The sequence below is a fragment of the Oncorhynchus tshawytscha genome, linkage group LG08 (genome assembly GCF_018296145.1).
Source record: "Oncorhynchus tshawytscha isolate Ot180627B linkage group LG08, Otsh_v2.0, whole genome shotgun sequence".
NCBI lineage: Eukaryota > Metazoa > Chordata > Actinopteri > Salmoniformes > Salmonidae > Oncorhynchus > Oncorhynchus tshawytscha.
In genome coordinates this window covers 79,348,114-79,366,141 of record NC_056436.1, presented here as the reverse complement: position 1 = coordinate 79,366,141, position 18,028 = coordinate 79,348,114, and the positions used below count along the sequence as shown (strand labels likewise).

The window sequence follows — 18,028 nt, the reverse complement described above, 5'->3', positions numbered from 1 at the left end:
GGCAAAAGAGCACTGGCTCAAGGGGGGAAATAAAACTGACAAACAAAATATCTACAAAGAAATCAAAGTACAAAGTAAATTTTAAAATAAAAGATAGATAAGCAAAAAGCTGTGCCGGTGTCAAGCCCCTGGAACATACCTTAGCCTCTTCCAAACGCCCCAGTGCTTTGAGCAAGTTCCCCAGGTCGCTGCGGACACAGTACAGATCCTGAGGGACAGGAAACAGATTAGAGCTCCAAACCAGAAACGCACTACTAGACTGACTAACACATGTAACTTCAGATCTACACCCGCATTGACATCTGCTAAATACGTGTATGTGACCAATAACATTTGATGTCAGATTGAGGTAGCTTGCGGGTGCAAGACAGGTTCAGAGTCAAGGTCTGGCAGAACACCAAAACATTGGGTTTTTGTGCTGGGCTGCTACCTTATGAGGTACAACAAACTGGGTCCAAGGTCTACTCACAGGGTTGTACTGTAGGGCTGAGACGTAGGCCTGGACGGCTCCCTCCATGTCCCCCGCTGCCACCAGGGCTGCTGCCAGGTTGATGTAGCCATCGATGAAGTCTGGTTTCAGCCGCAGGGCGTGGCGGTAGTGCTCTATAGCCTCCTGCAACTGGCCACGCTCCTTGTACACGTTGCCCAGGTTGGAGTAGGCCTCAGCCAGCATAGGATTCTGCTTGATGGCCAAGGTGCTGAAGTGGGCAGATCTGGAAGGACGGAGGTGGTGGTCACGAGGCGGGTAGGCAGTACTGGAGAGATGTGGTGGTGTGTGGTCCAGTACTGGTACTTTGGTCAATGGGAGATCTCATTTAGTAACACGCTAGCTGGTGTGTTGTGAGATAGTGGGACGACTAAATGATCGTGTGTGGGGGGGGTAAAATGTATGTTTAATTCAAATCACTTCCTTGTGCTTACAGTACATAGAAAGAGCAACAAGCCAAAACACCAGAGAAAAACAGCAAAATCCAAGCCAACAGCTGGATCACCTGTGAGAAGAGAAAACAGCCAACAACCCCTGTAAGAGTCATTTTAGAGACGCATGAAGATTACTGACAGACCAGCTGCACAGCCAGCCATTCCTTACTCCCCAACACCACAGGTGTAGTAGTAACATGCACTGTAGCAGCCAGAGCGCTGCAGCTCCAGCCAGTCACAGTAGGCCCAGTATTCTCTCCAGACTGACTGCAGTGTGAGCTGACAACCCTCGCTGTCCACCTCACCTGTCGAGCCTGCGACACTGGAAGTGGATGGAGGAGAGCAGCAGTAGCACGCCCGTGTTGTCGGGCTCCTGCCTCCACAGCTGCATACAGTGGCGCTCAGCAGCCTCAAAGTCACCCGACTGGTACTCCCTGTGCGCCAGCTCGGCCAACCCTTGGAAGGAAAGCATACGTTGTTTTGTTGGTTCTGTATCACCAACACCCAACAAACCGAGGAGGGGGGAAACAACATGTTAGAAGAGATGGAAGAACATGAGGACAGAGACAAAATAATAAACAAGATTAGGTACTTGAGAAATCAAATCAGACCATTTATAAAATGCCCTTGGGTGCTAAATAAATTGCACCGTTGTAGATCAATCAATAGTTTAATAGAAATCGCTGTGTAGCAATGGACTGTCAATCACAGGGTATTAGTCATGTTTTAGAGACAAATATGGGGCTACAGGTCAGATAGCTACTGTTATATAGGCCAAGAAGTCAACCGTCCTTGAAAATAGCAGCAGGCATTCTTCTTTTGAAAGATACACTACATGACCAAAAGTACATAGAGTACTTTTGACCAAAAGTACATAGAGTACTTTTGACCAAAAGTACATAAGAGTTGGTCCCCCCCTTCACAGCCTCCACTCTGCCACTAGATGTTAGAACATTGCTGCCACATTCAGCAACAAGAGCATTAGTGAGGTCGGGCACTGATGTTGGGCTCGCAGTCGGCGATCTAATCATCCCAAAGGTGTACAGTGGGGTTGAGGTCAGGGCTCTGTGGTGGCTAGTCAAGTTCTTCCACACCGATCTCAAACCATTTATGTGTGGACCTCGCTTTTTATTTTACCTTTATTTAAGGCAAGTCAGTTAAGAACAAATTCCTATTTTCAATGACGGCCTAGGAACAGTGGGTTAACTGCCTGTTCAGGGGCAGAACGACAGATTTGTACCTTGTCAGCTTGGGGATTTGAACTTGCAACCTTCCGGTTACTAGTCCAACGCTCTAACCACTAGGCTACCCTGCCGCTTTGTGCATGGGGGCATTGTCATGTTGAAACAGGAAAGGGCTTTCCCCAAACTGTTGCCACAAAGTACAAAGCACAGAATCGTTTAGAATGTCATTGTATGCTGTAGTGTTAAGATTTCCCTTCACTGAAACTAAGGAACGTAGCCCGAACCATGAAAAACAGCCCCAGACCATTATTCCTCTTCCACCTAACTTTACAGCTGACACTATGCATTCGGGCAGGTAGCGTTCTCCTGGCATCTGTCAAACCTAGATTTGTCTGTCGTATTGCCAGATGGTGAAGCGTGATTCATCACTACAGAGAACATGTTTCCACTGCTCCAGAGTCCAATGGTGGTGAGCTTTACATCACTCCAGCCGATACTTGGCATTGCACGTGGTGATCTTAGGCTTGTGTATGGCTGCTCGGCCATGGAAACCCATTTCATACATCTCCCGGCAAACAGTTCTTGTGCTGATGTTGCTTCCAGAGGCAGTTTGGAACCTGGTAGTGAGTGTTGCAACAGAGGACCGACGATTTCTACACTCTTCAGCGGTCCGGTTCTGTGAGCTTGTGTGGCCTACCACTTCATAGCTGAGCCATTGTTTGTCCTAGACGTTTCCACTTCACAATAACAACACTTACAGTTGACCGGGGCAGCTCTAGCTGGACAGAAATTTGAAACTGAAGAAAAATTGTCAATTGGGAGTTTAACTGACGTTAGTTAGCTAGACAGTTCTAACTAGCAAATGTTGATGAGCTTCGTTATAAAAAGCATCAACATTTGCTAGTTAGAACTGTCTGACAAGAAATATTATGAAAGACGCAATGTTGTGCGATTAAATGAAAATGGACCAAAGTAACTTACATAGTTAGATGAAATGTGAGGTGATTGTTTACAAATGTACGCTAGTTGGCGGAAAAAACAACCCATCAACATCTCGTTCGCTAACTAGCTAAAATTAGATTGATGCCTAAAAATGTAAAGGGAAAACTAAACGGTCTATAGACAAAATAGTCAATAAACAGAGTGTCAAATAATTATCCACGTTACCTAGCTAAATGTCATTGTATCAAACGTTGGGGAAGATAACTAAAATGACATTTTGCGAGATTATGGTCAAGTTTGCTAATACAATAACATCCTTCATGTCTGGCGGGTTCTACCTACATGATCCGTGTTGTGTTTTCACACAACATATCGCTACATAGCCACACCTGGCTAAGTGACATGCTATAATTGAAGTTGAAGCAACATTTGGATTATTTACACACCGGCATAAAGTTTTTTTTTTTAATGGTTCTGCAAGATGTTAGCAGACTCGTGTCATGTTAACAACGTTAGCTAGCTAGCGAGAGCTCTACCTGTGCTATCAGCCACGTTTCCCACGGAGCTCGCCATCTCCTCGGTCTTCGAGTCTTGCACGGTGGTCGTCAGTGTTGTGGTTTGATGATATCAAATTATGAGAAACGTTTAATTATAGGCGTCGATTGGTCGACGTGTATTGAGCTGTTGCTAGCTAAAGCTGTTAGCCTAGCTATGCTAACCAGAGTCAATGCTAGCTAGTCAAGAAGAAAGCCACTCTCTTTTCAAGAGTTGGCTAGCTCCTAAGCGATTTACTGTCCTTGTAATATATACGTCTGACTGCTAACAATCAACGTACTGCTACGGGACTCAAATAATTATTCCTTCAAATTCGCAATCATGAAGTGCTGCTTCGTCTTCAACAAAGCGACTCAAGGGACACAAAATGGCGAATGAGCCTCAGCCAGGGACACCTTTTTTGACAGAAAATAGATCCAATGACCATAATAAATCCACAAACTATACAGAAAATGAGCGTAATTTATTAACATGTTGATGACATATGAAATATTCATTCATTATTCAAAGAGTACAAACCCAACGTTTAAAAACGAGTATATGCAAACTTTTTGTAAATAATAATTTTAGCGCGGATAGATACATAACCACAGTGAGTTTTTTTGTGACGCATGTGCACTGCGGCAAATCGAAGGCGAAGAGAATGTTCTGAAAGATGACGTTCATTTCAGGGTTGTGAAGAGAAACTACGGCATTTAAAAGATGGAGAGACTGAATTGTTATGACATTGATTGAAAGACATACAAATGCATGTGTTTGTTGGCTAACTAGAAGTAGTTTAAACTTGTCTGGGTAGGGCTGGATGCATAGTGGTTGACCGTCGTTGCAACATGATGGAACGATTGATGCATATTCATTCTTTTCCTATACCCCCTCTTTGAGAATTGTTGTGTCCATGTACAACTAAGTAGTAGGTAATGTACAGTGATAGTGCACACTTTGGCAAGGTGAGCGCCACCGACTTTGGGCATTTAATTTTTGTCCACGACCAACAGGGGGCAATAGCTACATACCTTTTGATTCATTGTTTTTGTTTTTTTCATTATTTCATTTATTTCATTATTGTACGGAAATGTCAATAATATAAAGCACAGGTGTCAAACTTATTCCAAAGAAAGGCCGAGTGTGCGGTTTTCGCTCCTTCCTTTTACTTAATTAATGAATTGGTAAGGAACTCCCCACACCTGGTTGTCTTGGGCTTAATTGAAAGAAAAAAAATCTAAAACCTGGAGACACCATAGGCCCTCCATGGAATGAGATTGACACCCCTGATGTAAACGCTCTGCAAGATTGTCATGCACAGTCTATTATTAGTATACCGTACATGCTTATTATTATCCAATTACACACAGCTATGTATATCCATTCATGCATAACCATGTCATGTTGAACTTTTGACTGTATTTGTGGCGAAATTGACATGTGAATCACCAGTGGTGTAACAGACTTAAGCAAAAAATGACTTTAAAGCACTTCTTGAGTGTTTTTTGGGGTATCTGTACTTTACTATTTATAATTTTGACTACTTTTACTTTTACTTCACTACATCCCTAAAGACAATTTTGTACTTTTTACTCCATACATTTTTCTTGACACTCAAAAGTATTTTTTATGCTTAGCAGGACAGGAAAATGGTCCAATTCACACACTAATCAATAGAACATCACTGGTCATCACTATTGCCTCTCATCTGACGGACTCACTAAACACAAATTCTTTGTAAATTATTTATGGATGTTGGAGTGTGCCCCTGGCTATCCGTAATTTAAAAAGATTTTCTTAATATAAGGAATTTGAAACTATTTATACTTACATTTTTTTGGTACTTAAGTATGTTTTAGCAATTACATTTACTTTTGATACTAATTGGGTACTTTTTCCAACACTGTTACTCACAAATGTAGCCAGTTTAACAAGGCTATAACTTTTGTAAATACTTTTTAAAAAATTGCATGAGGGGCCTGTAACATGTCATCTCTGGTGTGCAAGCTCTTTCTCTCCATTCTCTCTTTTTCTCTCCTCTCTTTCTCTCCACTCTCGCTCTCTTCTCTTTCTCTCCTCCCTTTCTCTCCTCTCTTTTTCTCCTCTCTTTCTCTCCTCCCTTTCTCTCCTCTCCTTCTCTCCTCTCTTTCTCTTCACTCTCGCTCTCCTCTCTTTCTCTCCTCCCTTTCTCTCCACTCTCTATCTTTATTTCTATTTCTCTCTCTTCAACCTGTGCCCTTTCCTGTATCCTCACTCTCCAGCTCTTTACCATGTAAATGAAAAGCCAGGATCCTTGCTCTTTACCATGTAAATGAAAAACTGGGGTCTGGGAACAAACAGAACAGACCCAAAACATTTTCACCCCTTCTCCTCCTCCATAACCCCTCCACCCCCTTCCCCCTAGCGTCTCCAGCTGATTGACATGTCTAAAGAGACCCTAAAGGATGTAGAGACCTTATATGAGAGTCATTAACTTCCCATTCTATGTTCTGCCCTGCCTGAGGATGTTGAAAAGGAGATCCTCTGCACCGCTCTTGTTTTCCAGAGCCCATCTATGGGAACAAGGCTGACATCATTGACCATGTCGGGTCCTCTCTGTGTGCTCAGAGCACAGCCGCATCCAGCTTGTGTGTTCGTCCCCCCTTTATTCATTCCATTCCCCTCCCTCCATCTCTTTCCACTCGGCTCTGCTGTGCCGGTTGACGATCGCCTAACGCAGCTAGGGCCAGGGAAGGGGAATGATGTCATGGGTAATGGGCAGTGTCTGCAGCGATTCTATCTCACAGGTTTTATCTTTGTTCAGGCCCCATTACTGGTTGGGCCAGTCAGGGTGGATACACACGCACACACTATCCACTTCTTTTCAACCCCAAAGTTAACTGCTGGGCAGATTCACCAAAACAAGGGTGGCCAGAAATATCACCCATTCACTAAACTCTCTCAGTCGGGGTTGTTCCTAATAGGCTGTGTTTACACAGACTGCCCAATTCTGATCTTTTGTCCAATTATTGGTGTTTTGACCAATCAGATCATATATTTTACCTATAATTCGGCAAAAGATCAGAATTGGGCTGCCTGTGTAAACGCAGCCATACAGTACTGAGCCCATTCTTAATGCGTTTGAGGCAATCATTGGTGTTGTGACAAGGTAAGGGTGGGATACAGAACATAGCCTTATTTGGCAACGACCAAGTACATATTATGGCAAGAACTGCTCAAATAAGCAAAGAGAAACAACATTCCATCACTACTTTAAGACATGAAGGTCAGTCAATATGGAAAATGGCAAGAACTTTGAAAGTTTTTTCATGTGCAGTCGCAGAAGGGTTATGATGCAACTGGCACTCATGAGGACCACCACAGGAAAGGAAGACCCAGAGTTACTTCTGCTGCACTTATTTAGAGTTACCAACCTCAGAAATTGCAGCCCAAATAAGTGAGTCACAGAGTTCAAGTAACAGACACATCTCAACATCAACTGTTCAGAGGAGACTGTGTGAATCAGGCCTTCATGGTCAAATTGCTGCAAAGAAAACCACTATTAAAGGACACCAACAATAAGAAGAGACTTGCTTGGGCCAAGAAACACGAGCAATGGACATTAGACCGGTGGAAATCTGTCCTTTGGTCTGATGCGACCAAATTTGAGATTTTTGGTTCCAACTGTCATTTCTTTGTGAGACACAGAGTAGGTGAATGAATGATCTCCGCATGTGTGGTTCCCACCATGAAGCATGGAGGAGGAGGTGTGATGGTACTTTGCTGGTGATACTGTGGGATTTAATTAGAATTCAAGGAACACTTAACCAGCATGGCTACCACAGCATTCTGCAGCGATACGCCATCCCATCTGGTTTGCGCTTAGTGGGATTATCATTTGTTTTCAACAGGACAATGACCCAACACACCTCCAGGCTGTGTAAGGGCTATTTGACCAAGAAGGAGAGTGATGGAGTGCTGCATCAGATGACCTGGCCTCCACAATCACTCAACCTCAACCAAATTGAGATGGTTTGGGATTAGTTAGACCGCAGAGTGAAGGAAAAGCAGCCAACAAGTGTTAAGCATATTTTGGTTACTACATGATTCCATGTGTTATTTCATAGTATTGATGTCTACACTATTATTCTACAATGTATCTCTGTTGAATATACAATGAACAAAAATATAAACGCATCATGTAAAGTGTTGGTCTCATGTTTCATGAGTTGAAATTTTAAAAAGAACGTACATTTTCCATACGTACAAAAAGGCTATTTCTCTCTAATTTTGTGCACAAATGTGTTCACATCCCTGTTAGTGAGCATTTTGCTAAAATAATCCATCCACCTGACAGGTGTGGCATGTCAAGAGGCTGATTAGGCCTCCTGGGTGGAGCAGTGGTCTAAGGCACTGCATCGCAGTGCTAGCTGTGCCACCAGAGATTCTGGGTTCGATTTAGGCTCTGTTGCAGGTGGCTGCAACTGGGAGACCCATGGGGTGGTACACAATTTATGTGGGTTAGGGAAGGTTTGGCCAGCAGGGATATCCTTGTCTCATTGTGCACTAGTGACTCTTGTGGCAGGCTGGGCACACTGCCCAGGTCACCAGGTGTACGGTGTTTCCTCTGACACATTGGTGTGGCTGGCTTCTGGGTTGGGATTGGCATTGTGTCAAGAAGCAGTGCGGCTTGGTTGGGTTGTGTTTCAGGAATGTCCACCAGATAATTTAACGTTAATGTCTCTATCATAAGCTTGCCAATGTTGTTTTAGAGAATTTGGCAGTACTTACAACTGGCCTCACAACTGCAGACCACGTGTAACCACGCCAACCCAGGACCTCCATATCCGGCTTCTTCACCTGCGGGATCATCTGAGCGGTGCTGAGGAGTATTTCTGTCTGTAATAAAGACATTTTGTGGGGAAAAACTCCTTCTGATAGGCTGGGCCTGCCAAGTGGGTGGGTGGAACAGCCAGTAGGTGGAACAGCCAGTAGGTGGACCAGCCAGTAGGTGGACCAGCCAGTAGGTGGACCAGCCAGTAGGTGGAACAGCCAGTAGGTGGAACAGCCAGTAGGTGGAACAGCCAGTTGGTAGAACAGCCAGTAGGTGGAACAGCCAGTTGGTGGAACAGCCAGTAGGTGGACCAGCCAGTAGGTGGACCAGCCAGTAGGTGGACCAGCCAGTAGGTGGACCAGCCAGTAGGTGGACCAGCCAGTAGGTGGACCAGCCAGTTGGTAGAACAGCCAGTAGGTGGAACAGCCAGTAGGTGGACCAGCCAGTAGGTGGACCATCCAGTAGGTGGACCAGCCAGTAGGTGGACCACAAAGTTATCTTGAAAGTACACTGACTTTGTAAAGTAAACACGGCAGCAGAAGAAACACAAATATTATAGTTGTCAGCTGATCCTGACATTTTTCTGACTGAGGACCAATCCTCAAGGTTGTTTGAGAAAATGAATGGAGAGATAAAGTTGACAACCTTTTCTATCGAATTACTTCAATGTAATAAAACAGCCTGTGTAGGGAAACACTATTTCTGTGATTCTTATTTGTCACCATTCTTATAAACATCATACTGGGGAATTGCCCATATAGATACAAACAATAAATAATGAGCTACAAGATGGATACACTGAGTAAATAACAAGCTAGTTAGTATCCTGTTTATGCTCTGGACAAACTGTCACACTGTTGTTGTTGATACACGAGCATACTGAGACGGTTCCCTTATGTTATGAGTCACTTACAGTGTTGTGGTAACTTGTGGGAATACTTCCAGCCATCACAGATCTGATCCAGGTGATTATACATGACATTCAGTCAGTCACATTATTATAGTTATACATTATTCAGCCAAGATAAATGATTAGGCTAAGGGTTCCTGTCACCTCAGTTGACACCTCTGAGAGGTTTTACAAGGCTGGACATGTAGCCTACATATCTGGGTTCAAATAGTATTCATGTTATTTCAAATATAAATGGGCAGGGTTTTCACTTTGGGGACATTTATGTTAGTTCCATTATGACAACCATGCTCAATCAAAGGCAACTAAAGTATTTGAAAGAAAACGAATGATATTTTAACCCAGATCTGGTACATGCTAATTATGCTGTGTGGAAAACAGTTAGCCAGATAGAGCGAAAACATCCGAGGTAGAGTTAATGTAGGGTCTCCTGCCAGCTACCTCCTGCTAGTTCTTAAATATCAGGTGCTGGGTGTTTGATTCATGGCCATGGTCTTTATTTAAGGCGACTGTCAGGTGCGGACTGATTCACATGTTTTATAGCCACACATTTTGTGGTCAGGGTTGTTTCCCCGAACAAAACAAGTAGACAGAAAAATCTACCCTTTTTAAAGCTGTCGGTTTCTGTTTGAAGACATTTAACCTCCTGATTGTCCTCCAGCAATATGGGGGTGTAGGTGCAAAAACAGTGTGTTCATTGAAAAACACTTTATAGGACAGCGCACAATTGGTCCAGCGTCATCCGGGGTTTGGGGAGGGTTTGGCCGGGGTAGGCTGTCATTGTAAATAAGAATTTGTTCTTAACTGACTTGCCTAGATATATAAAGGTTCAATAAAATATCACATAACTGCATTTCTGGTCATTGATCTAGGATATCTATCTCAACCTTATTCTCATCAGTGAGCAGTGAATTCATCTCAAGTCTAGTAACTGTCAAATGAGAAATGTCTTTTATGAGCAAGCAGAAGAACGGTCCCTTTGGTGCTGTTGGCAGTTTGTTTTAACCAACTCCTGGTGTCAATAAATGAGAGTGAATGAGAGAGAGAATAACGCAGAGCAGAATTTGGCCGATAAGGGCTATTTATCAATATCCTGAAAAGAGACGTTAAATTCTACAACCACCTAAAAGGAAGAGATTCCCAAACCTTCCTTAACAAAGCCATCACTTACAGAGAGATGAACCTGAGGAAGAGTCCCCGAAGCAAGCTGGTCCTGGGGCTCTGTTCACAAACACACCCCACAGAGCCCCAGGACAGCAGCACAATTAGACCCAACCAAATCATGAGAAAACAAAAAGATAATTATTTGTACTTATAAGAAATCCCGCTATGCCTTCAGACTAACAATCAAACCATCAAACAGGCAAAGAGTCAATACAGGCCTAAGATTGAATCCTACTAAACCGGCTCTGATGCTCGTCTGATGTGGCAGGGCTTGCAAACTACTACGAACTACAAAGGGAAACTCAGCCGCGAGCTGCTCAGTGACAAGAGGTTACCAGAAAAGCTGAATGCCTTTCATGCTCGCTTCGAGGCAAGCAACACTGAAGTATGCATGGGAGCACCAGCTGTTCCGGACGACTGTGTGATCACGCTCTCCATAGCCGATGTGAGCAAGACCTTTAAACAGGTAAACATTCACAAGGCCGCAGGGCCAGACGGATTACCAGGACGTGTACTCAGAGCATGCGCTGACCAACTGGCAAATGTCTTCACTGACATTTTCAACCTCTTCCTGACCGAGTTTGTAAACCCACTTGTTTCAAACAGACCACCATAGTCCCTGTGCCCAAGAAAACAAAGGTAACCTGCCTAAATGACAACCACCCTGAAACACTCACGTCTGTAGCCATGAAGTGCTTTGAAAGGCTGGTCATGGCTCACATCAACACCATCATCACGGAAACCCATCACTAAGCTAAGGACCCTGGGATTTAACACCTCCCTCTGCAACTGGATCCTGGATTTCCTGACGGGCCGCCCCCAGGTTGTAAGGGTAGGCAACAACACATCTGTCATGCTGATCCTCAACACGGGGGCCCGTCAGGGGTGCGTGCTTAGTCCCCTCCTGTACTCCCTGTTCACCCACAGCTGCGTGGCCAAGCAAGACTCCAATTCCATCAGTAAGTTCGCTGACGACACAACACAACACCAACAATGATGAGACAGCCTATAGGGAGGAGGTCAGAGACCTGTCAGTGTGGTGTCAGGACAACAACCTCTCCCTCAACGAAAGCAAGACAAAGGAGCTGATCATGGACTACAGGAAAAGGAGGGCCGAACAGACCCCCATTCACATTGACGAGGCTGTAGTGGAGAGGGTCGAGAGTTTCACGTTCCTTGGTGTCCACATCAAACTGTCATGGTCTTAACACACCAAGACAGTCGTGAAGAGTGCACGACAACACCTTTTCCCCCTCAGGAGACTGAAAATATTTGACATGGGTCTCCAGTTCCTCAAAAAGTTATACAACTGCACCATTGAGAGCGTCCTGACTCGTTGCATCACCGCCTGGTATGGCAACTGCTCGGCATCTGACCGTAAGGCGCTACAGAGTGTAGTGCGTATGGCCCAGTACATCACTGGGGCCAAGCTTCCTGCCATCCAGGCCCTATATAATAGACGGTGTCAGAGGAAGACCCCAAAAATGGTCAAAGACTCCAGTCACCTATGTCATAGACTGTTCTCTCTGCTTCCGCACGGCAAGCGGTACCGGAGCGCCAAGTCTAGGTCCAAAAGGCTTCTAAACAGCTTCTACCCCCAAGACTGCTGGACAATTAATCAAATGACCACCCAGACTATTTACATTGACCCCCCTTTGTTCTTATACTGCTGCTACTCACTGTTTATTATATATACATAGTCACTTCCTAACCTCCTGGCAAATGTATGACAATATTAGAGATACATATTTCCCTCAGATTACACAGACCCACAAAGAATTTGAAAACAAATCTATCACGCCTGCTCCTGCTCCTCCTCTCTGGCGTTTGAGGGCGCCAGGCTACCCGACATCATACTCACCTGTTACCATCATTACGCGCAGCTGCGCTCATTGGATTCACCTGGACTCCCTCACTCTGTTGATTACCCCTGTTCCTCTGGGTTGTTCCTCGTAGAAGCATTGTCGTGTCGTGTTTATGTCCAGACGCTGTTCTTGTTCCGTTGCACGTCCGTCTATATTAAATGGTTCACTTCCTGTACCTGCTTCTCATCTCCTGCATTGAGCGTTACACAAATCTAATTTTGATCAACTCCCAGATCTGTTGGGTGAAATACCACAGTGTGACATCACAGCAGCAAGATTTGTGACCTGTTTCCACAAGAAAAAGGCAACTAGTGAAGAACAAACACCATTGTAAATACAACCCATATTTATGTTGATTTATTTTTCATTTTGGAAAATGGAAACTATTTGCACATTGTTACAACACTGTATATGGACACATTTCTTTATTCTTTTGGAACTTTTGTGAGTGTAATGTTTACTGTTAATATGTTTTGTTTCTTTATTTCACTTGCTTTGGCAATGTAAGCACATGTTTCCCATGCCAATAAAGCCCCTTCAATTTAATTGACTTGAGAGAGAAAGAGAGAGGGAGATTGTGTGTGTGTGAGGGAGGGAGGGAGGGGGAGAGTGAGAGACAGAGGGAGATTGTGTGTGAGGGAGAGAGAGAGAGAGAGAGTTAGAAAGAGAGAGAGGGAGATTGTGTGTGAGGGAGAGAGAGAGAGAGAGAGAGAGAGTAGAAAGAGAGAGAGAGATTGGAGTGAGGGAGAGAGAGAGAGATTTAGAAAGAGAGAGAGAGAGAGAGAGAGAGGGAGATAAAGAGAGAGAGAGAGAGGGAGATAGAGAGAGAGAGAGAGAAAGAGACAGAGACAGAGAGAGAGCGTGTGGAAGATCATAGCAGAGAGCAGTGTGTCAGTAGGGTTCAAGACCTTTCCTCTATATCTCTCCATTCTTCACCTGACCCCTCTTCTCCTCCTCCTCTCGTTCCCTCTGTCCCTGTGAAGAGGAGAGAGGTGATGAGAAGGTGGTATCATAGTGACAGAAGCTCTCAGTCTCTGCTATCCATTGCTGCGATGGGGTGACTGACATGCTCTGACACTCTCTTTCTCTCCTCCCAGCAGATCCCTGCTTTTTATCCTCCTGGGAATTAGCCCATACCAGCTTCCCCCTCCACCTCCCTAGCACATCTACCCATCACCCCTCTACCCCCCCCACCAGCTCTCCTAACCCTTCCTAGTCCTCTACCCATAACCCCCCTCAGCCTCTCCCAAGCCTCACCCCCTGTTTCCTGGGAGTAGCATCACATCCCCACTAAAGATCCCAGCAACAACGTACTGCCTGGCACAGTGTTCTGAGTGTCCTACAAAACAACCTACAACATGGTCACTCTACTGCCTTGTGCTAAGCTGTTTATTTAGCGGTGACCTGTTATGTTAGCTGAGAACACATTCTGCTTTTACAACAACCAACCAACAAATGTTCTGTTCCAGTGAACTTCAACACGAGGTCCCTCTTCAGCTATGAGCCCTGCAGCACACAGTAGTATATTTACATTAGAACCCAACGATGTGTTCATGTCCATATAGAAACGCAGCTTGTCTCGTATTGTTACTCCTTTATAATGGCTTACGCAAATACAACACATCTGGTATTGTAGCCCTACTGTGATTGGTTTGATAGTGATGCATGTGAGACTCCTCCTTTGGTGTTTTGAAGTCAAATCTCCCTCGTATGAAGTCTCTCTGGGGTCTCCTTGGAGGCAGTAGTCCACTGATCATGGCTCTGCCCGATTTCATTTAGATCCAGCTGAGGGTGGCAGCGAGAGGGAAGGGACCCCAGAGACGGGCTGTCTGTGCTGGGGGAGGATTAGAGGAGACTACTCCTGGCCCAGGCCGACCAAGCTGTCTGTGCTGGGGAGGATTAGAGGAGACTACTCCTGGCCCAGGCCGACCAAGCTGTCTGAGGGGTTCCTGTGTAGTGTGTGTGTGTGTGTGTGTGTGTGTGTGTGTGTGTGTGTGTGTGTGTGTGTGTGTGTGTGTGTGTGTGTGTGTGTGTGTAGTGTGTGTGTGTGTGTGTGTGTATGTGGCAGTACGTTACTAGGAGGAGTTAATCTGTTAGTTTAATTGACTCCCATTCCGTGAACTTTATGATTCCAGCCACTGAAAACAACAATCTTCTTAAACGACAGTTTGCTCTCTACAGACAGTTAATGATGCTCATAGTCACCTGGTATCTCCACAGACATCTCCACAATGGAGAGGCTCCTTCTCATAGTCACCTGGTATCTCCACAGACATCTCCACAATGGAGAGGCTCCTTCTCATAGTCACCTGGTATCTCCACAGACACCTCCACAATGGAGAGGCTCCTTCTCATCTTTAATCAGGCTCTTTCTCTCACTGTGTACTTCCCTCTCTCTCACTGTGTACCTTTCCCTCTCTCTCACTGTGTACCTCCCTCTCTCACTGTGTACCTCTCTCTCTCTCACTGTGTACCTCTCTCTCTCTCTCTCACTGTGTACCTCTCTCTCTCTCACTGTGTACTTCTCTCTCTCTCACTGTGTACCTCTCTCTCTCACTGTGTACCTCTCTCTCTCTCACTGTGTACCTCTCTCTCTCTCACTGTGTACCTCTCTCTCTCACTGTGTACCTCTCTCTCTCACTGTGTACCTCTCTCTCTCACTGTGTACCTCTCTCTCTCTCACTGTGTACCTCTCTCTCTCTCACTGTGTACCTCTCTCTCTCTCTCTCTCTCTGTGTACCTCTCTCTCTCACTGTGTACCTCTCTCTCTCTCTCACTGTGTACCTTTCCCTCTCTCACTGTGTACCTTTCCCTCTCTCACTGTGTACCTTTCCCTCTCTCACTGTGTACCTTTCCCTCTCTCACTGTGTACCTTTCCCTCTCTCACTGTGTACCTTTCCCTCTCTCACTGTGTACCTTTCCCTCTCTCTCACTGTGTACCTTCCCCTCTCTCTCTCTCTCTCTCTCACTGTGTACCTTTCCCTCTCTCACTGTGTACCTTTCCCTCTCTCACTGTGTACCTTCCCCTCTCTCTCACTGTGTACCTTTCCCTCTCTCACTGTGTACCTTCCCCTCTCTCTCATTGTGTACCTCCCTCTCTCTCGCTGTGCACCTCCCCTCTCTCACTCTTGCTCTCATCCACCCCCTCTCCACACTCCCCTTCTCTCCCACCCTCCATCTCTCCTTCTCTCTCTGTCAGTCAGGTGGCTTGATCCTGTTACAACATAGTTGACCCTCGGCCAACCTTGGGCTTAGAAAAACAGTCCCTTTTGTTGTTTCTCATTCTCACGCAGCTAGCCACCCACAGTCCAAGAGGGATCACCTCCCGTCACCCCTTCTGCCTCCCCTGTTCTCTCACTCCTCCCCTCTCAAGTCACCCCTCTCTCCCCATCTCACCTCTCTGCTGTCTCCCCCCAACCCCTCCTCCCCACTCTCTCCACCCTCCCCCTCTCTCCCCCTCCCCTTTCTCCCCCTCTTTCCCCTCCCCTCTTTCCCCTCTCTCACTCCTCCCCTCTCCCCCTCCCCTTTCTCCCCCTCTTTCCCCTCTCTCCCCTCTCTCCCCCCCCCTCTTTCTCCCCTCTCCTCCTCCCCCCTTCTCCCCCTTTTCCCCCCTTTCTCCCCCTCTCTCCCCTGCCCTCTCTCTCTCCTCCCCTCTCACCTCTCCCCTCTCTCCCCTCTCACCCCTCCCTCTCTCACCCCTGCCCTCTCTCTCTCCTCCCCTCTCACCCCTCTCCTCTCTCCCCTCTCACCCCTCCCCTCTCTCACCCCTGCCCTCTCTCTCTCCTCCCCTCTCACCCCTCCCCTCTCTCTCTCCTCCCCTCTCACCCCTCCCCTCTCCCCTCTCCCTCTCTCCCCTCTCACCCCTCCCCTCTCTCACCCCTGCCCTCTCTCTCTCCTCCCCTCCCCTCACCCCTCTCCTCTCTCCCCTCTCACCCCTCCCCTCTCTCACCCCCCCTCCCTCTCTCTCCCTCCCCTCTCACCCCTCCCCTCTCTCCCCTCTCACCCCCCCCCTCTCTCTCTCCTCCCCTCTCACCCCTCCCCTCTCTCCCCCTCTCACCCCCTCCCCTCTCTCACCCCTCCCCCTCTCTCTCCTCCCCTCTCACCCTCACTCCCCTCTCTCCCCTCTCACCCCTCCCCTCTCTCTCTCCTCCTCTCTCACCCCTACCCTCTCTCCCCTCTCTCCCCTCCCTCTCTCACCCCTCCCCTCTCTCTCTCCCCTCCCCTCTCACCCCTCCCCTCTCTCCCCCTGCCCTCTCTCACCCCTGCCCTCTCTCACCCCTCCCCTCTCTCTCTCTCTCCTCCCCTCTCACCCCTCCCCTCTCTCCCCTCTCACCCCTCCCCTCCCCTCTCTCTCCCTCCCCTCCCCTCACCCCCCTCCCCTCTCTCCCCTCTCTCCCCTCCCCTCTCACCCCTCCACTCTCTCTCTCTCTCCTCCCCTCTCACCCCTCCCCTCTCTCACCCCTCCCCTCTCTCACCCCTGCCCTCTCTCTCTCTCCTCCCCTCTCTCACCCCTCCCCTCTCTCACCCCCTGCCCTCTCTCACCCCTGCCCTCTCTCTCTCTCCCTCCCCTCTCACCCCTCCCCTCTCACCCCTCCCCTCTCTCACCCCTGCCCTCTCTCTCTCTCCTCCCCTCTCACCCCTCCCCTCTCTCACCCCTCCCCTCTCTCACCCCTGCCCTCTCTCTCTCTCCTCCCCTCTCACCCCTCCCTCACCCTCCCTCTCACCCCTCCCCTCTCTCACCCCCCTGCCCCTCCTCTCCCTCCCTCTCCCTCTCCCCCTCCCCCCTCCCTCTCTCACCCCTGCCCTCTCTCTCTCCCTCCCCTCTCACCCCTCCCCTCTCTCACCCCTGCCCTCTCTCTCTCCCCTCTCACCCCTCCCCCCCCTCACCCCTCCCCTCTCACCCCTCCCCTCTCTCACCCCTCCCCTCTCTCACCCCTGCCCTCTCTCTCTCTCCTCCCCTCTCACCCCTCCCCTCTCACCCCTCCCCTCTCTCACCCCCTGCCCTCTCTCTCTCTCCTCCCCTCTCACCCCCCTCCCCTCTCACCCCTGCCCTCTCTCTCTCTCTCCTCCCCTCTCACCCCTCCCCTCTCACCCCTCCCCTCTCACCCCTCCCCTCTCTCACCCCTCCCCTCTCACCCCTCCCCTCTCACCCCTCCCCTCTCTCACCCCTGCCCTCTCTCTCTCTCCTCCCCTCTCTCACCCCTCCCCTCTCTCACCCCTCCTCTCTCACCCCTCCCTCTCTCACCCCTCCCCTCTCTCTCACCCCTCCCCTCTCACCCCTCCCCTCTCACCCCTCCCCTCCCCTCTCTCTCACCCCTGCCCTCTCTCACCCCTCCCCTCTCACCCCTCCCCCTCTCACCCCTCCTCTCTCACCCCTCCCCTCTCACCCCTGCCCTCTCACCCCTCCCCTCTCACCCCTGCCCTCTCACCCCCCTCCCCTCTCACCCCTCCCCTCTCTCACCCCTCCCCTCTCACCCCTCCCCTCTCACCCCTCCCCTCTCTCACCCCTCCCCTCTCTCACCCCTCCCCTCTCCCCCCTGCCCTCTCACCCCTCCCCTCTCACCCCTCCCCTCCCTGCCCTCTCACCCCTGCCCTCTCACCCCTCCCCTCTCACCCCTCCCTCTCTCACCCCTCCTCTCTCACCCCTCCCCTCTCACCCCTGCCCTCTCACCCCTCCCCTCTCACCCCTGCC

At 48.2% G+C, this 18,028-nt stretch overlaps 1 protein-coding gene across 6 annotated transcripts in view; it reads right to left on the bottom strand.

Annotated features, from left to right (window-relative positions):
• The window catches only part of LOC112238646 (UDP-N-acetylglucosamine--peptide N-acetylglucosaminyltransferase 110 kDa subunit-like), a 34,935-nt gene extending 30,959 nt beyond the window's left edge, over positions 1-3,976 (bottom strand). For 2 of the 6 annotated variants that reach the window (XM_042326019.1, XM_042326020.1), the window contains exons 1-4: positions 3,584-3,976; positions 1,227-1,410; positions 470-713; positions 140-208 (exon numbers count right to left, since the gene is read on the bottom strand). In XM_042326019.1, the coding sequence (XP_042181953.1) occupies positions 140-208; positions 470-713; positions 1,227-1,410; positions 3,584-3,620 (534 nt within the window). In that variant the 5' untranslated portion in view covers positions 3,621-3,976. The remainder of the gene's footprint in view (positions 1-139; positions 209-469; positions 714-1,226; positions 1,411-3,583) is intronic. The other 4 variants (XM_042326021.1, XM_042326022.1, XM_042326023.1 and 1 more) reach the window with 3 other exon arrangements.
• Between the last annotated feature and the right edge of the window lie 14,052 nt (positions 3,977-18,028).